The sequence below is a fragment of the Salmo trutta genome, chromosome 35 (genome assembly GCF_901001165.1).
Source record: "Salmo trutta chromosome 35, fSalTru1.1, whole genome shotgun sequence".
NCBI classification, from domain to species: Eukaryota; Metazoa; Chordata; class Actinopteri; order Salmoniformes; family Salmonidae; genus Salmo; species Salmo trutta.
In genome coordinates this window covers 7,371,780-7,393,190 of record NC_042991.1, presented here as the reverse complement: position 1 = coordinate 7,393,190, position 21,411 = coordinate 7,371,780, and the positions used below count along the sequence as shown (strand labels likewise).

Genomic DNA, 21,411 nt, shown 5'->3' with positions numbered 1-21,411 from the left:
TTGATGACAGCTTTGCACTCTTGGCATTCTCTCAACCAGCTTCATGAGGTAGTCACCTGGAATACTGTTCCAACAGTCTTGAAGGAGTTCCCCCATATGCTGAGCACTTGTTGGCTGCTTTTCCTCCACTCTGCGGTCCAACTCATCCCAAACCATCTAAATTGGGTTGAGGTAGGGTGATTGTGGAGGCCAGGTCATTTGATGCAGCACCCCAACATTCTCCTTCTTGGTCAGCCTGGAGGTGTGTTGGGTCATTGTCCTGTTGAAAACAAATTATAGTCCCACTAAGTGCAAACCAGATGGGATGGCGTATCGCTGCAGAATGCTGTGTTAGCCATGCTGGTTAATTGTGCCTTAAATTCGAAATAAATCACAGATAGTGTCACCAGCAAAGCACCCCCACACCATCACACCTCCTCCTCCCTGCTTCACGTTGGGAACCACACGTGCGGATATAATCCATTCACCTACTCTACATCTCACAAAGACGTAGTCTGCGTCTCACTCTTCGTCTCACAAAAATGTCATATTTGGACTCATCAGACCAAAGGACAGATTTCCACCAGTCTAATGTCTATTGCTCTTGTTTCTTGGCCCAAGCAAGTCTCTTCTTCTTATTGGTGTCCTTTAGTAGTGGTTTCTTTGCAGGAATTCGACCACGAAGGCCTGATTCACGCACTCTCCTCTGAACAGATGATGTTGAGATGTGTCTGTTACTTGAACTCTGCAAAGCATTTATTTGGGCTGCAATCTGAGGTGCAGTTAATTGCCGATTTCTGAGGCTGGTAACTCTAAAAAACGTATCCTCTGCAGCAAAGGTAACTGTGGGTCTTCCTTTCCTGTGGCGGTCTTCATGAGAGCCAGTTTCATCATAGCGCTTCATGGTTTTTGCGACTGCATTTTGAGAAACCTTCAAAGTTCATTCATTCGAATTGAATGACCTTCATGTGTTAAAGTAATGATGGACTGTTGTTTCTCTTTGCTTATTTGAGCTGCTCTTGCCAAAATATGGAATTGGTCTTTTACCAAACAGGGATATCTTCAGCTGATTGGCTCAAACGCATTAAGAAGTAAAGAAATTCCACAAATTAACTTTCAACAAGGCACATCTGTTAATTTAAATGCATTCCAGGTACCTCATGAAGCTGGTTGAGAGAATGCCAAGAGTGTGCAAAGCTGACATTAAGGCAAATGGTGGCTACTTTGAAGAATCTCAAATATAAAATAAGTGTAACACTTTTTTGGTTACTACACGATTCCATATGTGTTATTTCATCGTTTTGATGTCTTCACTATTATTCTACATTGTCAAAAATAGTAGCCATAAAGAAAAACCCTGGAATGAGTAGGTGTGTCCAAACTTTTGACTGGTACTGTATGTGTATGTGTATGTGTGCGTGTGTGTCCAGATGTCTTACGAGAGGATCAGAGAATTGAGGGGAGGAGTCAGTCTGGTTAGAGCTTGAGCAGACGCACTACTGGCCACTATGACGTCACTTCTACCTTGGTTAATGGCAGGCAGGCAGGCAGGCAAGCATCACCTACTTGTTACATGGGCAGGAGCAAATACCACAGAATTTTCCTAGATCGTTCAAATTCTTTTCTGCATCCTTCATGTCCTTATTGATTTGGTCCATTCCCTCTTCGATGCGCTCCAGTTGCTCTGATTAAACACAAGTAATTTATCCCCCACAGAACGAAGCACGTGAGAAGAAAAGGAAAGGAAAGGAAAGGAAAGAAAGGAAGGAAGGAGGAGAGAAGACAAAGAAGAGAAGACAACAGATTCAGACACTCACTGTGACGAAAGGGGAACAAAATGGACGCCACCACAAGTGAAGAACCTTTGGGCTCGTTGGGTCAGTACCTACTTGTTACAGGGACATATGATAAGACCACAGCATTTCCCTAAATCTTTTAAACTTTTCTCGGCCTCCTTCATGTCTTGGTTGATATGGTTCATGCCATCTTCAACACGATCGAGTTGTTCTGGTCAGGACAAAGGGATGACAGTAGTGGAATGAATTTTATTGACTATTTGACAAAGATATGAGTCATGAGCAGCACTGAGCTGTGTACAATATGATATAATCCATATGAGTTTCTTTTGAGTGCATGCATCTTCACGCCAGAGAGTACTGGGTACTGAATAAAGTTAAGACTGAGACTGTCAGTTTCAATATATTCTTTTGAATTTCATTTTACAGAAGCCTTTTACTGTTGAAAAGTACGCAAAACAAAATATTTGTGGTTTATTACTCATTGGCGAGGGATTTTTTTTTTAAATCTAAAGTTATCATCATCAACGGTTTTCCATGGATGTAGCATCACGGAAACCTGGGGCAAATCTGAAATCCTAGCGATCCTATACTACAGTATCATTCCCCTGGGAGATGAGCCGTTCATGGGCAGTGTGGACATTGGGTCAAGGCATGAACATGGTAGCTGGATGGATCTTATTAGTGTGATGTCGTGCAGGGTTGGGGTCAACTCAGTTATCAATACAGGCAATTCGTCAGAACGTTTATCATGAATTAAAATGGACCATCTTTTATATGAGGATTTTTCAACATAAATTGCATTTCAATTAATTCCCTGCAGTGAATGAATTGAAAACAAAATGTGTGGGAGGGGATTAAGGATACCGGGTAGGTAGGTGGGTGGATGGACAACTCTGATGTAGTTTAGGAGGATGCGTATGAATTACGTGCAGCATGTGTTATAGTAGGGTGAGGTTGGAATGTAGAGTAGAGTAGGTCAGGAATGCAGTCAAGGCTAAGCCAATTGATAATGTCCACCTTTGTAAAAATCCCCGGCATGCTTTTATACACACGCACTGTAGAAACAACTAAGTCACGTGACCTTTACTTGAACAGCGGCGACTAAGAGGAACGTCAAATGGAAATAAGGTGATGCTGAACGGGTATTTTTTTCGCTCAGTATCAACATAATCCATTTCTTTGCTAGTAGAACATTTGTTCACAAACCCTATATTTTTCGTCCCTTTTTCATTTATTTAATTCTGTGACTGATTCAAGCCTTGTGAACTGCACCAGTCCAGGCTTCTCCACTACGGCACCGTCAATAAGCAGAAGTCAGAGAGCAGCTAAACAGTCTAAATTGGCTTCGTGGAGGCAGCGCTGGACGGATGGACTGCAGAAGGAAGGGACGAGTGGATAGAGGGATGATAAAGGGATGATGATAGAGGAATGAGCAGATGACTTTGTGAGTGTAATTAAGGTCCTCGGTCAGGGGGATTTCCCCTAAAGGAACTGATTACTTCAGTCTCACCAGCCAATCAGAAGACTGGATTGAGGCTAATGCCTTCCGGCAAGACAATTATGTTCTCTAATCAATCCCTCCAAGCACAACAAACCAGTAGTAATGCCAGGGTTTAGGCCCTGTCATTATTTTCTCTAAATAACATTTGTTATTGGTCATTATCAGGTGTAAATCATGTCTACCGTAAATTCCGGACTATAAGCCGCAACTTATTTCCCAGGCTTTGAACCTCGCGGCTTAAACGCGGCTAATATATGGATTTTTCCCGCTTTCATTTTTTTTCCCAAACAAAACACATTCTGTGACGTGCTCAGTTTTTTGGCGGCATGAAGCTTTCATTAGACCAATGAAATTGCCGAACGGGTTAAGGTCAAACAACTTTTTTGTTTACTGTTTAGATTAAATCGAGCGCTCTCAAACTTCCCATCATTCTGATTACGGTAGTCATTTTGTCACCCTCATCATGGCAAAGACACGGAGAAATACATATGATGCAGCTTTCAAGTTGAAGGCGATTGATCTGGCTGTTGAAAAAGGAAATAGAGCTGCTGCACGGGAGCTTGGTCTTAATGAGTCGATGATAAGACGTTGGAAACAGCAGCGTGAGGAATTGACTCAGTGCAAAAAGACAACTAAAGCTTACTGCTAATTTTTTTATTTTTTGTTACAAGCCGTGTTTCGTTAAAGCCTATTTATTTTTGTTACAAGCCGTGTTTAGTTAAAGCCCGTGTAAAGTTCATTTGTTTCAATGTACCGGTAGGCACCTGCGGTTTATAGACATGTGCGGCTTATTTATGTTCAAAATAATAAAAAAATTTATTCAGTGGGTGCGGCTTATATTCAGGTGAGCTTAATAGTCCGGAAATTACGGTATATTCTTTTTTTTTGGGGGGGGGGGGGGGATTGGCCACTTAATGGACACGAGCAACTGCACAGGAAACAATTCAATCATCAAGAATATCTCTGTTTGTTTACATGGGTATCTAAAATATATCTATTTGAGTGTTTTTGTACCTTCATCCATATATCTGTCTATTTCAATGTACAAAGCACTGAAAAATAACTCAAGTTGTAATATAAAGCAGAATCTGTCATTCTAGCTAACCACTTCAAAGCATGCACTGTTAAGTTATTCATAGCAAAACATCAGATGCAAGGCGGGACATAAAGTCCCATTGGTTTTCCCTTCCAGAAGACATCCAACACTTACCTCCTTGCTCGTCCAACATAACCAAAGTCCTGATACCAGCATCTTTACTCTACTCCCCGAATAACCGCGGAGAAGAAGGAAGGGATGAAAGGAAGAAGGAAGGGATGAAGGTGAGGAAGGAAGGGATGAAAGGAAGGAGAGAAAGAGAGAGGTAGGATCAGTAAGGGAGTATACAGAAGCCATATAGATTGGAGATTAGAGGGCAAGGCAACATGATAGAAAAACAGGATGGCACCATCAGAAAAAAAACACCTCCCGCTTTAGACAAAGTTAGATCAAGGTCTTGTGATTTGCTCAACAAAAAAAATCTCACAATAGGGGTAACATTGCCCAAATCGCAACAGCCTGAGAACATTAGCATATTCGTATAGGAAGAGAGCATCAACGTTTGGGGTGAGCAATAAGCAGCCACTGCAGTGTATAAATATTTGTTACATTTTTTTTGTAATTTAGTAGACACTCTTATCCAGAGCAATTAGGGGATTTGAACCAGCAACCTTTTGGTTATTGGGCCAACAATCTTAACCGCTAGGCTACCTGCCACCCTATAATTTATTCTGTAAATTACCATTCCGGTTCCTAGAGAAATCCCAAAGTAGTAAAAAATGACTCCCAGGGGGTTCTAATCAAACACAATGCCCATACTGCACTGAACTGAACCCTTCAGCTCTGCTCAACACTACCACCTTATGCAAACCATATAGGTGGAGATAGATACACCTTGATTCCATCATTATGTATTTGGAAATGCAGTTGCTTTTTTGTTTGCATGAAAAATAAAATGTTCTCACTTATTTGTTATGATGATAGAGAGAGAGAGAGACAACAACTCAAATCGAATAGAATCTGTGCTCCAACCCAGTGTGGTGATACACTCTTATCACTGAACAATTATCACACATAATCATCTGATTAATCATAGCAGTCTGACTAATGTGTCCCTCAATTCCTCTCTCTCTCATCCTTTATAGCTCCCTCTCTCCACTATCCTTCTTTTTCTCCTCTTAAGTCTTCCCTTTCGCCAGACAGACCCTCCCTCTATCTTCACCGACGCTCGTCTGTTTGTCATGTCCGAGGTGCTGGCATCTTTCTCCCCCTCTCTTCCTCCAGTATTGACGGGGAGGTGCTGTGTTGTTCGGTGAGAGATGAGAACTGAGGATCAACATGACTGTGAGATATGCAACACAAGGCTGTCCAATCAGAGACATCATGGCCCTTCCCCAACAGCTGTCAATATTTATATTTTATATTCTCTCTCTCTCTCTCTCTCTCTCTCACTCAACAGTGTTCATTTTAACACCGTCTTAGTGGGACTCATACATACACTGTGAAAGTTATACATTTAACACTCTGAGTAAAATGTGCACCAGTGAATATGCTGTGCCAGGCAGATCTGTACATGTGAGAACACACAGTGCATGTCTTACCCATGTCAATACCATGCACTGTTCTGAGGCAGATATTGTACAGTACACTAAGGGCTGTGACACAGCTTGCATTGTATTCTGGCTTGGCGTTGTGAACACTGTAAGTATGAATGGTGTCTTTCTCTTACCTCTTCCACCAGCTGTAGCATACGACGAGTGCTCTCGAGCGACTGCGGACAGAAAGGAGAAGAAAGTTAGAATTGGAAAGCATGAGAAGACATGACAGATATGAGTGAAGACAGAGATATAGGTTCACAAAGCTCCATACAGTCTAGACATCACTCCCTATGTTTGTGAAATGGAATTGCCTGGAATTGGGACGTAGACACTGTAATCGATAACCAATACAATCGACATGATACTACAATCGACATGATAATCATTTGGAAAGCAAAAAATTTATCTGTAATTTCATACATATTCCATTGATAAGAAAATGTAAATATAATGTGTATCAGTAGGTTGAATGGCAAACATAGAACTCTGATGTAACTACCCGCAAAAGGGAGTCAGTCGGTTATAATATATGTTTTTTTTTAAACTGTGCTTCTAATTTTTTGTATCATTCAAAGCGATATAAACCCTGTTTTTAAATAACTGCATAAAGTTTGCTTTGATGGTTTGGATCAATTTCCCAGACCCTTCTCAACCTCTACAATTGATGGCCAGCTAGCGAACGATAGCGACATATTCCAATTTTCTCTCTAAATAGAGTACATTAAGTGTGTGGCTGTGAGGCTCAGGCTGTACTGAGGCTGTGGGGTTTCTGTGTGAGTTGTGATATCTCATCCCTCTTGCAGCTCACTGCACTGCTGAGCCCCTGGGAGAATGAGAGGGGGGTGGGGACAGCCCGGGCACACATTAGCCTCTCATCTCCTCCTACAACCACCCATTCTTGTCATGCTGTGTGTTTTGTCCTATATTTGTATTATTATTTTTTTAAATCCCTGTCCCCGCAGGAGGCCTTTTGCCTTTTGGTAGGCCGCCATTGTAAATAAGAATTTGTTCTTAACTGACTTGCCTAGTTAAATAAAGGATAAATAAATATTTCAAAATACCAACTTTTCAAATACTCAAGGTAGTCTATTGTAATTTATATAGAGTTTCAACTAAAAGGCAACAATTTTTTTAAATATTAAATACAGGTCTCAGAAAACCAAATAATATTTTAAAGTATTTTGAATACTTCTCAGAAAACCAAATATTTGAAGGTATTTGAATATATGCAAGTTATAAAATAATATATATACTTATTTGATGGATGCCAAATATTTTATGAAGAACCAAAAACTACAACAGTTAGTTGAATTAGTCTAAATATATGATCATAAGCACATGGTTTGGAGGGCTCTTCAATATGAATAATAATATAGCCTATAGCCTAGAATTAATTACATGAGGGACATGGAATCAATTCAACATTAGAGTAGACCACTTTTGCAGCTTCAAAATAATTAACAAATCATAGTTACAACTATAATTATCCTAGGTCTGGCACACACATAAACTAACACTTATACACTCACACATGTAACCGATGTGAAATGGCTAGTTAGTTAGCGGTGGTGCGCGCTAACGATGCTTCGGTGGGTGTCAGGGTAACGATGCTTCGGTGGGTGTCAGTTGTTGATGTGTGCAAGGGTCCCTGGTTCGAGCCCGGGTTGGGGCGAAGAGAGGGATGGAACCTACACTGTTACATTGATGCTGTTGACCCGGATCATTGGTTGCTGTGGAAAAGGAGGAGGTCAAAGGGGGGGTGAGTGTAACCGATGTGAAATGGCTAGTTAGTTAGCGGTGGTGCGCGCTAATAGCGTTTCAATCGGTGACGTCACTCTCTCTGAGACTTGAAGTAGGGTTTCCCCTACTTCGATGGGTAACGTTGCTTTGGTGGGTGTCAGTTGTTGATGTGTGCAAGGGTCCCTGGTTCGAGCCCGGGTTGGGGCGAAGAGAGGGACGGAACCTACACTGTTACACACACACACACACACACCTCTATTATGAAGAACGGAACCAGGTGGACCCTCCCTTCACCTGACACACAGACCCTGACATTGCACAGTCGGAGCGCCATCAGCATGTTACAGTACCCTCCCTGTGCATCTGCCCTGCTAGTCCTCTACAGGAGCTGGCTGCTGCTGACAGGAGTAAGTCATCTAGTGGGCTAGATTGTGATACAATGTGTGATACTGTAAAATGTATTAGATAAAAAAAACAAGAAGGATTTGACTGGATCTGTTTTAGTTGATTTTATGTTTTAGTTGATTTTATGTGAGGAATTCATATTTCCTCAATTCTACAGCTAAAACATACAGATGTTTTCATTCTATAGCTAAAACATACAGATGTTTTCATTCTATAGCTAAAACATACAGATGTTTTTATTCTATAGCTAAAACATACAGATGTTTTAATTCTAAGCTCTTTTCAGATGGTTTTGAAGTGTAGTTGCATATGCCTAAATTTGAAAGATTTTCTGTGTAGGCTTGAGTGTCTCTCAGGTGTCTAAAAATCTGTTGGAAATGTGTAATACAGTAGCATGGGTTGGGGCTGTGCTGCTCACCTCATCTCCAAGCTGGTCGGCGCGTTGCTGCATATCCGACAGCTCATTGCGCATGTCCAAGTCTTCAGCCATGGCTACTGGCTATGCGTGGTGGAGCTGGTCTCCAACGGGGAAGAGTAGGTTCTAATGGGAGGCCGGGGATAGGCTAGAGGAGGAAGGGAGATACAAAACAACAGCCATTAGCATGCTAAGCTAAATAATATCCTTTAGCACAATAAGCTTAGCAACAGTCTTTAGCACTGTAAGCTAAACAATAGTCTTTAGCCCGCTAAGCTAACCTACATAATGTAGCATGCTAAGCTAAGCAACTACCTTTAGCATGCTAAGCTAAGCCAAACAAGTACGTTCCCAAAATAAGGCTACGTTTCAACGTCCATACTAGAATACCACAGAATATATGTCAAAAACACTGAGTGTACAAAACATAAGGAACACCTTCCTAATATTGAGTTGCACCCCCTTTTGCCCTCAGAACAGCCTCAATTCATTGGGGCATGGACTCTACAAGGTGTCGAAAGCGTTCCACAGGTACGCTGGCCCATGTTGACTCCAATGCTCCCCACAGTTGTGTCAAGTTGTCTGGATGTCCTTTGGGTGGTGGACCATTCTTGATACACATGGGAAATGGTTGAGCGTTAAAAAAACAGCAGCGTTCCAGTTCTTGACACACTCAACTCAGTGCACCTGGCATCTACTACCATACCCCGTTCAAAGGCACTTAAATATTTTGTCTTGCCCATTCACCCTCTGAATGGCACACACACACAGTCCATGTCTCAATTGTCTCAAGGCTTAAATTCCTTCTTTAACCTGTCTCTTCCCCTTCATCTACACTGATGGAAGTGGATTTAATAAGGGATCATAGCTTTCACCTGGATTCACCTGGTCAGTCTATGTCATGGAAAAACCTAATGTTTTGTTCATTCAGTTTTGTGCTTCAGCACACTGCTAGTGTGGATAAATCAGTATTTTTGGGAAGGGTGCTACATCATGGATTTTTATGAGATGTTTTTTGCCCAATGTCACAGTAATTTACTGTGAATCTACCCAGTTCCCCCCCCCCAAAAAAACAAATATTTTTGTTTGATCTCATAAGCCTTATTTCCTTGGATCTCAAGTGAATGAACGGCAGTCTCTTTCCAGCTGCAGTTAGAACCCAGTATAATAGAGGATGAGTGACTACAACAGCGTTTGTTCCACTCAATGAAAGGGAAGAGGAGCCATTGATGTTTGTAGAAGCAAGCACACCAGACGTAAAAGTTCTGCTGCAAGCCTGTGCCGTGTTCTCCTGTAGACAAGTGTCATGAGAGTTTCAATCATACACCAGACAGGGGTTTGATCCTTCCTCAGCAGCGCCGACCCACATTCACTAAGGGAATGATGACATTAATTGATTAACTTGCTGTAGCTCCGTTGGTAGAGCATGGCTCCTGCAATGCCAGAATAGTGGGTTTGATACCCAGGACCACCCATAGGTTAAAAATGTATGCAGACATGACTGTTAGTCACTTTGGCTAAAAGTCAGCAAAATGGCATATACTATCATAATAATACAAAAGAAGGGCAATCATAATGGTATGTATGCAGCATACTGCTGGCTTGCCTCTGTGGGATGCATGGTGGTCCCTGGATGGAAGACTAAGTGCTGCTGGACTCATCAGACCAAAGGACAGATTTCCACCTGTCTAATGTCCATTGCTCGTGTTTCTTGGCCCAAGCAAGTCTCTTCTTATTATTGGTGTCCTTTAGTAGTAGTTTCTTTGCAGCAATTTGACCATGAAGGCCTGATTCACGCAGTCTCCTCTCTACAGGCTGCACATTTTTTTTCACCTTTATTTAACCAGGTAGGCTGGACTCAGCAGCATCTGTCCCATCACTGTCACACACAAGTTTTACATTTCATGAATTGTAGAAAAGTTATCCTGCAACAGGGTGATTAAGATCCTACATCTGTACCCTTCACATGTTCCATTGATTACTATAATATATCATCTCTACAAGGGCAACCTAACAACATTAAAATATTCAATGTTAAAGTTATGTGTATTACTGTGCAATATTGTGTCAGAGAGTGTATCATTGTTTGTGACTAAGGAGTGAGAAGGACATCTACAGATGTAGGATCTTCATTTGAGACAGTTTGCTACAGCAGGAAAATAATTCTACAGCAACAGAAAATGTGAATTATTATGTGGATTATGATTAATTGACATTTTGTAGGAGTTGATACATTTTCCGTTAGGGAAATTCAAGTCTTTGTCATTTCCACTTCAAAATTAATCTTTCAAAGCCTTTTTAAAACTCAAATCCACTGCTGTACAGGACTACTTTCTTATGTCATTCTCACTGGCACCTACAGTTAAAAAACAGTATTGATAAGGGACAGAATGCGTTGGACTATCATATAGTTGCCATACACACTCTTACGGAATTTCCATGTAGGCGAGGATATTAGAACTTTTATCAAAGCCAACTGGATGACAACTTTACTTTTTCCTACATAACATACAGTGCCAGTCAAAAGTTTGGACATACCGACTCATTCAAGGGTTTTTCTTTACTTTTACTATTTTCTACTTTGTAGTATAATAGTGAAGACATCAAAACTATGAAATAACACATATGGAATCAAGTAGTAACCAAAAAAGTGTTAAACAAATTGTTAAACAGATTCTTCAAAGTAGCCACCCTTTGCCTTGATGACAGCTTTGCACACTCTTGGCATTCTCTCAACCAGCTTCATGAGGTAGTTACCTGGAATGCATTTGGTAGTTACCTTTTGGAATGCATTTGGTAGTTACCTTCATGAGGTAGTTACCTGGAATGCATGAGGTAGTTACCTGGAATGCATCTGGAATGCACTTGTTTATTGTGTTATTGGCTTGTTTATTGTTTACTCCATGTGTAACTCTGTGTTGTTGTCTGTGTCACACTGCTTTGCTTTATCTTGGCCAGGTCGCAGTTGTAAATGAGAACTTGTTCTCAACTAGCCTACCTGGTTAAATAAAGGTGAAGAAAAAAAATTGCAGCCTGTAGAGAGGAGACTGCGTGAATCAGGCCTTCATGGTCAAATTGCTGCAAAGAAACTACTACTAAAGGACACCAATAATAAGAAGAGACTTGCTTGGGCCAAGAAACACGAGCAATGGACATTAGACAGGTGGAAATCTGTCCTTTGGTCTGATGAGTCCAAATTTGAGATTTTTGGTTCCAACTGCCATGTCTTTGTGAGACGCAAAGTAGGTGAACGGATTATCTCAGCATGTGTGGTTCCCACCGGGAAGCATGGAGGAGGAGGTGTGATGGTGTGGGGGTGCTTTGCTAGTGACACTGTCAGTGATTTATTTAGAATTCAAAGCACACTTAAACAGCATGGCTACCATTGCATTCTGCAGCGATATGCCATCCCTTCTGGTTTGCGCTTAGTGGAACTATAATTTATTTCTCAATAGGACAATGACCCAGCACAACTCCAGGCTGTGTAAATGCTATTTGACCAAGAAGGAGAGTGATGGAGTGCTGCATCAAATGACCTGGCCTCCACAATCGCCCAACTTCAACCCAATTGAGATGTTTTGGGATGAGTTGGACTGCAGAGTGAAGGAAAAGCAGCCAACAACTGCTCAGCATATGTGGGAACTCTTTCAAGACTGTTGGAAAAGCATTCCTCATGAAGCTGGTTGAGAGACTGCCAAGAGTGTGCAAAGCTGTCATCAAGGCAAAGGGTGGCTACTTTGAAGAATATCAAATATCAAATATATTTTGATTGTTTAACACTTTTTTGGTTACTATATGATTCTGTGTGTTATTTCATAGTTTTGATGTCTTCACTGTTATTCTACAATGTAGAAAATAGTAAAAATAAAGAAAAACCCTTGAATGAATAGGTGTGTCCAAACTTTTGGCAGGTACTGTGTATAAAACTTTGATGGGGGTGGGGGCCAAAAAAATCTGAACTCATCATGAGGGGCCGCAGTTGCTTGCAGGTCTGCGTACCCACATGTGCATCCCCCCCACCACATTGCGAGCAAAACATGTTAGCAGCCCCCCTCTTGAAAGCAGGCCGCCGGTTTCCCATCCCTGGTCTTGCGGATGCAACAATAGTATTTTCATCTTGCTGTGATGTGATCTTTAGCTCTCAACAGGAAAAAATACTAAATCATTTCATAGAATTTAAACAATACTAATTTCTCTTGGTCACAGATGGACGAAATCACTTTGTGCTTTAAGTTGAAGTTGTAATGAAGTTGTAATGAGTCAATATTTTCATATTTAAATAATATTTGCACTATGTACTTGAGTTTGTGTCCTCAAAAGTGAGAACACATAAGCAATTTATTTAAAAAATGACCGGAAAGGTGAGTTCTAGACCTTTCTAAAACTATGCAACATTACCAGTTATTGTTTATGGCAATCTCATGGTAAGGAATTACGCTTTGGTATGTCTATTTAGGCGAAAATCTAAACTTTGTCCTATCATAAATAGATGAAAGTCTAATCTAAGCAGGAATCAACTGGGACATTTTAAATAACACAAGTATGTTTCTACAAAATCAAAATCTGCACTACAAAATCAACACAATCAATGTGTGAGGGGGAATGGTCCACACATCTCCGCTGACAAATAAACAGGTTTGTTTATGTTACTCTCAGATCCAGCGGAGAGAGAATGTGTTTCTGTCATGTTAACCAGATCAGACACATTTATTGAGTGGCCTTGCTAATTTACTGTGATTTACTCTCTTCTGCTGCACTCTGACAGCTGCCAGACATCTGCCTCATCCTCTACCTCCCTCCCCTTTCCAAATTCATCCTCTATCTTCTCTTCAAACCCATACTATACCACCTCATTATCTCCCCTCTCCAAACCTCCTCCTCCACCTCCCTCCCCTCTCCAAACCCATCTACCTCACTCTTTCTCTCCAAATCCAAAATAAATCAAATCAAATTTTATTAGTCACATGCGCCGAATACAACAGGTGTTCACCTTACAGTTAAATGCTTACTTACAAGCCCCTAACCACCAATGCAGTTTAAAAAATATGAATAAGAATAAGAAATAAAAGGAACAAGTAATTAAAGAGCAGCAGTAAAATAACAATAGCGAGACCATATACAGGGTGTACTGGTACAGAGTCAATGTGTGGGGCACCGGTTAGTCGAGGTAATTGAGGTAATATGTACATGTAGGTAGAGTTATTAAAGTGACTATACACAGATAATAACAGAGAGTAGCAGCAGCATAAAGAGAGGGTGAGGGGGGAATGCAAATAGCCATTTGATTAGATGTTCAGGAGTCTTATGGCTTGGGGGTAGAAGCTGTTTAGAAGCCTCTTGGACCTAGACTTGGCACTCCAGGTACCACTTGCTGTGTGGTAGCAGAGAGAACACTATGACTAGGGAGGCTGAAGTATTTGACCATTTTTAGGGCCTTTCTCTGACACCGCCTGGTATAGAGGTCCTGGATGGCAGTAAGCTTGGCCCCAGTAATGTACAGGGCCGTACGCACTACCCTCTGTAGTGCCGTGCGGTTGGAGGCCAAGCAGTTGACATACCAGGCAGTGATGCAACCAGTCAGGATGTTCTCGATGGTGCAGCTGTAGAACCTTTTGAGGATCTGAGGACCCATGCCAAATCTTTTCAATCTCCTGAGGAGGAATAGGTTTTGTTGTGCCCTCTTCACGACTGTCTTGGTGTGCTTGGACAATGTTCATTTGTTAATGATGTGGACACCAAGGAACTTGAATCTCTCAAACTGCTACACTACAGCCCCATCGATGAGAATGGGGGATGCTCGGTCCTCCTTTTCCTGTAGTCCACAATAATCTCCTTCGTCTTGATCACATTGAGGGAGAGGTTGTTGTCCTGGCACCACACGGCCAGGTCTCTGACCTCCTCCCTATAGGCTGTCTCGGTGTTGTCGGTGATCAGACCTACCACTGTTGTGTCATCGGCAAAATACTGTTGATTGTTTCATTTGGGATTGGTAGGCAAGTCCAACTACCTGCAGAGGAAATGTAACAACAGCAACAAATACACCTTGACAATGTCTGTTGAGATGCTTTCGACTTTCATCCTCTCATTCATTACTAACACATGTCCAATTCTCCATGCAAGCCACTGCTAGGTCTATCTTACTATTTGTCCTGATACCAGTTAACACACTCTCTCCTGCAGACGCACACACACACACACACACACACACACACACACACACACACACACACACACACACACACACACACACACACACACACACACACACACACACACACACACACACACACACCTTGAGTGAGCTTTGCTGGCTATCATAATTTAATCATTTTCTTTATGGCAGCAGAAATTATGTTGTTGAACATGTTATATGACAGCTATTACATTTCCCAAGGTAATTTGTACGCCTCTAGCTGAGTAGAGACTTTTGAGGAATTATTACGATTTTCAAAAGCAGTTCATCAGTTAATGCCTGCATTAACTTGAACGTTTCCACATTTCTAAACTTAATTGCCAAAGATACTGCTAAATGGCGCCAGAGGGGATGGCTGCGGTTTTATGGGCTCTTAACCAACCGTGCTATTTTGTTTGTTTTTTGTGCATTGTTTGTAAGTTATTTTGTACACAATGTTGCTGCTACCGTCTCTTATGACCGAAAATAACTTCTGGATATCAGAACAGAGATTACTCACCTTGAACAGGACAAATAATTTTTTTTTTATGAGCCGGACGAGATGGATTTACTCCAAACACCCGACAAGGCTCTCATCCCCGTCATTTGCAGGAGAAAAAGACAGAAATATCACGGATGGAGATCGGGGTGTCTTGTAAGGATCCAATGACAAGTGGCTAATCTGCCTTTGCCATCGGTACTATTGGCCAACGTACAATCGCTGGATAATAAAGTGGACAAACTACAAGCACGTATATCTTACCAACGGGACATTAAAAACTGTAATATCTTATCTTTCACTGAGTCGTGGCTGAACGACAACTAGAATAACATACAGCTGGTGGGTCACGCACTGTATCGGCAGGATAGAACAGCAGCCTCTGGTAAGACAAGGGGTGGCGGTCTATGTATATTTGTAAACAACAGCTGGTGCACGATATCTAAGGAAGTCTCAAGGTTTTGCTCACCTTAGGTAGAGTATCTCATGATTAAGCTGTAGACCCCACTATCTACCAAGAGAGTTTTCCTCTATATTCTTCGTAGCTGTCTATTTACCACCACAAACCGATGCTGGCACTAAGGCCACACTCAATGAGCTGTATACGGCCAGAAGCAAACAGGAAAAAGCTCATCCAGAGGTGGCACTCCTCGTGGCCGGGGACTTTAATGCAGGGAAACAAATCCATTTTACCTCATTTCTACCAGCATGTTAAATGTGCAACCAGAGGGGAAAAAAATCTAGACCACCTTTACTCCACACACAGAGACGCGTACAAAGCTCTACCTCGCGCTACCTCTACCTGGCAAATCTGACCATAATTCTATCCTCCTGATTCATGCTTACAAGCAAAAACTAAAGCAGGAAGAACCAGTGACTTGGTCAATAAAAAACTGAGCAGATGAAGCAGATGCTAAGCTACAGGACTGTTTTGCTAGCACAGACTGGAATACTGTATGTTCCGGGATTCTTCCGATGGCATTGAGGAGTTCACCAAATCAGTCACTGGCTTCATCAATAAGTGCATTGATGATGTCGTCCCCGCAGTGACTGTACGTACATACCCCAACCAGAAGCCATGGATTACAGGTAACATCCGCATTGAGCTAAAGGGTAGAGCTGCAGCTTTCAAGGAGTGGGACTCTAAGCCGGAAGCTTATAAGAAATCCCGCTATGCCCTCCGATGAACCATCAAATAGGCAAAGCGTCAATACAGGCCTAAGATCGAATTGTACTACTCTGGCTCCGACACTCGTTGGATGTGTCAGGGCTGGCAAACTATTATAGACTACAAAGGGAAGCACAGCTGCAAGCTTCCCAGTGACACAAGTCTACCAGACGAGCTAAATTATTTATATGCTCGCTTTGAGGCAAGTATCAAGTCAAATCAAATTTTATTGGCCATATACACATGATTAGCAGATGTTAATGTGAGTGTGGGGAAATGCTTGTGCTCTAGTTCCGACAGTGCAGTAATATCTAACAAGTAATTTAACAATTCCCCAACAACTACCTAACACACACACATCTAAAAGAAGTGAATGAGAATATGTACATATAAATATATGGATGAGCAGTGGCCATTATTTAAAGTGGCATTGTTTAAAGTGACTAGTGATCCATTTATTCAAGTGGCCAGTGATTGGGTCTCAATGTAGGCAGCAGCCTCTCTGAGTTAGTGATTGCTGTTTAGCAGTCTGAAGGCCTTGAGATAAAAGCTGTTCTTCAGTCTCTCGGTCCCAGCTTGTACTTGTACACCTGTACTGACCTTGCCTTCTGGATGGTAGCAGTGTGAACAGGCAGTGGCTTGGGTGGTTGTTGTCCTTGATGATCTCTTTGGCCTTCCTGTGACATCGGGTGCTATAGGTGTCATGGAGGGCAGGTAGTTTGCCCCCGGTGATGCACTGTGCAGACCGCACAACACTCTGGAGAGCCTTGCGGTTGAGGGTGGTGCAGTTGCCGTACCAGGATGCTCTCGACTGTGCATCTGTAAAAGTTAGTCAGGGTTTTGGGTGACAAGCCAAATTTCCTCAGCCTCCTGAGGTTGAAGAGGCGCTGTTTCCTTCCTTCACCAGCTGGGGGCGGTCCGTCAGAAAGTCCAGGACCCAATTGCACAGGGAGGGGTTGAGACCCAGGGCCTCAACCAGGGCCTCTTGATGATGAGAGAGACCCAGGGCCTCTTGATGATGAGCTTGGAGGGTACTATGGTGTTGAATGCTGTGCTGTAGTTAATGAACAGCATTCTGGGATAGGGCAGTGTGCAGTGTGATGGCGATTGCATCGTCTGTGGACCTGTTTGGGCGGTATGCAAACTGAAGTGGGTCTAGGGTGGCCAGTAAGGTGGAGGTGATATTATCCTTGACTAGTCTCTCAAAGCACTTCATGATGACAGAAGTGAGTGCTACGGGGCGGTAGTCATTTAGTTCAGTTATCTTTACCTTCTTGGGTACAGGAACAATGGTGGCCATCTTGAAGCATGTGGGGACAGCAGACTGGGGTAGGGAGCGATTGAATATGTCCGTAAACATATTCAATGGTCTGAGCATGCTCTGAGGATGCGGCTAGGGATGCCGTCTGGGCCAGCAGCCTTTTGAGGGTTAACACGTTTAAATGTTTTACTCACGTCAGCCACAGAGAAGGGGGGGCAGTCCTTGTCAGCAGGCTGTGACGGTGGCACTGTATTATCCTCAAAGCGGGCAAAGAAGGTGTTTAGTTTGTCTGGAAGCGTGACGTCGGTGTCAGTGACGTGGCTGGTTTTTTTGTAGTCAGTGATTTCCTGAAGATCCTGCCACATACGTCTCGTGTCTGAGCCGTTGAATTGCAACTCCACTTTGTCCCTGTACTGGCATTTCACTTATTTGATTGCCTTACGGAGGGAATAACTGCACTGTTTACATTCAGCCATATTCCCAGACCTCTTTCCATGGTTAAATGCGGTGGTTCACGCTTTCAGTTTTGCGCGAATGCCGCCATCCATCCACGGTTTCTGGTTAGGGTAGGTTTTAATAGTCACAATGGGTACAACATCTCCAATGCACTTCCTTATAAACACACTCACCGAGTCAGCGTATAGATCGATGTTGTTCTCTGAGGCTGACTGGAACATATCCCAGTCCGTGTGATCAAAACAATCTTGAAGCGTGGATTCTGATTGGTCAGACCAGCTTCGAATGGTTCTAGTCACTGGTACATCCAGTTTGAGTTTCTGCCTATAAGACGGAAGGAGCAAAACGGCTGTCACAATCGTCTTATTGAGTGGACCAAAATGCAGCGGGTATGTGAATGCTCATCTTCTTATTTATTAAGAGGAAACAAAACACTGAAACAAAACAACGACGACAACAGTCCTTTAAGGTACACTGACTATACATGGAGACAACCACCCACAAAACACAAGCTGAAAACCCCTACCTAAATATGGCCTCCAATTAGAGGCAATGAAGAACAGCTGCCTCCAATTGAAGGCCAAACCAAAACCCTGAACATAGAAATAGAACTAGAAATCCAAACATAGAAATACATGACATAGAACAGTACCCAAAAATCCCAATAACACAAAACAAACACACCCCTGCCACATCCTGACCATACTACAATAACAAAAATGACCCCTTTACTGGTCAGGACGTGACAGTACCCCCCCCAAAAGGTGCAGACCCCGAATGCACCTGAGAAACAAAACTCACAAAAATAATAACCCCAAACTAAAGGGAGGGAAGGGAGGGTGGCACCCATCACCAATGGTTCTTGTGCAACACCCCCCCTTCCCAATCCTCCCCCCTACGGAGGTGGCTCAGGAGCGGGACGCAGACCCCGCTCCACCACTGGCTCACCCCACTTTGGTGGCGCCTCTAGAGCGAGGTCCCTCTCCGCCGACCCCGGACTGGGGACCCTCGCAGTGGGAGACTTTGGCTGCGCCGGACTGGCGGGCGACTCTGGCTGCGCCGGACTGGCGGGCGACTCTGGCTGCGCCGGACTGGTCTGGCGACTCTGGCTGCGCCGGACTGGTCTGGCGACTCTGGCTGCGCCGGACTGGTCGGGCGACTCTGGCGGCATCGGACTGGTCGGGCGACTCTGGCTGCGCCGGACTGGTCGGGCGACTCTGGCGGCATCGGACTGGTCGGGCGACTCTGGCGGCGCCGGACTGGTGGGGCGACTCTGGCGGCGCCGGACTGGTGGGGCGACTCTGGCGGTGCCGGACTGGAGGGCCATCTCTGCCGGCTCCGGACTGGAGGGCCGTCTCTGCCGGCTCCGGACTGGCGGCGCCAGACTGGTTGGGCGACTCTGGCGGCACCGGACTGGTGGGGCGACTCTGGCGGCATCGGACTGGTCGGGCAACTCTGGCGGCGCCGGACTGGTGGGGCGACTCTGGCGGCGCCGGACTGGTGGGGCGACTCTGGCGGCGCCGGACTGGTGGGGCGACTCTGGCGGCATCGGACTGGTCGGGCAACTCTGGCGGCGCCGGACTGGTGGGGCGACTCTGGCGGCGCCGGACTGGTGGGGCGACTCTGGCGGCGCCGGACTGGAGGGCGACTCTGGCGGTGCCAGACTGGAGGGCCATCTCTGCCGGCTCCGGACTGGAGGGCCGTCTCTGCCGGCTCCAGACTGGCGGCGCCGGACTGGTTGGGCGACTCTGGCGGCACCGGACTGGAGGGCGACTCTGGCAGCATCGGACTGGTCGGGCAACTCTGGCGGCGCCGGACTGGTGGGGCGACTCTGGCGGCGCCGGACTGGAGGGCCGTCTCTGCCGGCTCCGGACTGGAGGGCCGTCTCTGCCGGCTCCGGACTGGCGGCGCCGGACTGGTTGGGCGACTCTGGCGGCGCCGGACTGGAGGGCGACTCTGGCGGCGCCGGACTGGAGGGCCGTCTCTACCGGCTCCGGACTGGAGGGCCGTCTCTGCCGGCTCCGGACTGGAGGGCCGTCTCTGCCGGCTCCGGACTGGAGGGCCATCTCTGCCGTCTCCGGACTGGAGGGCCGTCTCTGCCGGCTCCGGACTGTGGGCCGTCTCTGTCGGCTCCGGACTGTGGAACGTCGCCCGGAAGCACTGGACGGGGAACTGTCGCCGGAAGCTCTAGACAGGGCACTGTTGCCAGAAGCTCTGGACGGGGAACTGTCGCCGGAAGCTCTGGACGGGGACTGCGCACTCAAGGCCTGATGTGTGGGGCTGGCTTTGGAGGCGCCAGACTAGTGACACGCACCTCAAGGCTAGTGCGAGGAGCAGGAACAGGAGGTACTGGACTGGGCAGGCGCACTGGAGGCCTGATGCATGGGGCTGGCTTTGGAGGCACCAGACTAGGGACACGCACCTCATGGCTAGTGCGAGGAGCAGGAACAGGACGTACTGGACTGGGCAGGCGCACTGGAGGCCTGATGCGTGGGGCTGGCTTTGGAGGCGCCAGCCTAGTAACACGCACCTCAAGGCTAGTGCGGGAAGCAGGAACAGGGTACACTGGGTCCTGGAGATGCACTGGAGGTCTGGAGCATACGGCCTGCCCAACCCTTCCTGGCTGAGTGCTCAACCTAGCCTGGCAACGCTGAGGAGCTTTCACCGATTGCACCGGCCTTTGAATGCGTCTGGGCAATACAGTGCACATTTCCGCATAGCTCGGTGCTTTCTTGATCCGTTGCTCCCCATAATAAGCACGGGAAGTTGGCTCAGGACTCCGACCTGACTTAGCCACACTACCCGTGTGCTCCCCCCAACATTTTTGGGGGGCTGCCTCTCGCGTTTGCCACTCGGTGCGTATAACGCCTCGTAATGGCGCCGTTCCGCCTTGGTTGCCTCCAGCTCCTCCTTAGGGCGCCGGTACTCCCCAGCCTGGTGCCATGGTCCTGCCCCATCCAGGATCTCCTCCCATGTCCATGATTCCTTATAGCTCCTCTGCTGCTCCTTCCTCCGCTGCTTGGTCCTCTTTTGGTGGGTGGTTCTGTCACAATCGTCGTATTGAGTGGACCAAAATGCAGCGGGTATGTGAATGCTCATCTTCTTATTTATTAAGAGGAAACAAAACACTGAAACAAAACAACGACGACAACAGTCCTGTAAGGTACACTGACTATACACGGAGACAACCACTCACAAAACACAAGCTGAAAACCCCTACTTAAATATGGCCTCCAATTAGAGGCAACGAAGAACAGCTGCCTCCAATTGAAGGCCAAACCAAAACCCTGAACATAGAAATAGAACTAGAAATACAAACATAGAAATACATGACATAGAACAGTACCCCAAAATCCCAACAACACAAAACAAACACACCCCT

At 45.0% G+C, this 21,411-nt stretch overlaps 1 protein-coding gene and 1 long non-coding RNA gene across 3 annotated transcripts in view; one reads left to right on the top strand and one right to left on the bottom strand.

Moving 5' to 3' along the window:
* The window catches only part of snap25a (synaptosome associated protein 25a), a 44,948-nt gene that overhangs the window by 7,712 nt on the left and 15,825 nt on the right, over positions 1 to 21,411 (bottom strand). Inside the window, exons 2-5 of one of the 2 annotated variants that reach the window (XM_029733146.1) lie at positions 8,477 to 8,621; positions 6,045 to 6,086; positions 4,490 to 4,538; positions 1,869 to 1,986 (exon numbers count right to left, since the gene is read on the bottom strand). In XM_029733146.1, the coding sequence (XP_029589006.1) occupies positions 1,869 to 1,986; positions 4,490 to 4,538; positions 6,045 to 6,086; positions 8,477 to 8,548 (281 nt within the window). In that variant the 5' untranslated portion in view covers positions 8,549 to 8,621. Of the gene's footprint in view, positions 1 to 1,545; positions 1,664 to 1,868; positions 1,987 to 4,489; positions 4,539 to 6,044; positions 6,087 to 8,476; positions 8,622 to 21,411 lie in introns of both variants that reach the window. The other variant, XM_029733145.1, reaches the window with a different exon arrangement.
* Positions 1,350 to 6,518, top strand: LOC115174531 (uncharacterized). The gene is made up of 4 exons (XR_003871793.1): positions 1,350 to 1,856; positions 4,472 to 4,599; positions 5,461 to 5,659; positions 6,057 to 6,518. It is a non-coding gene; the product is annotated as an uncharacterized LOC115174531 (long non-coding RNA).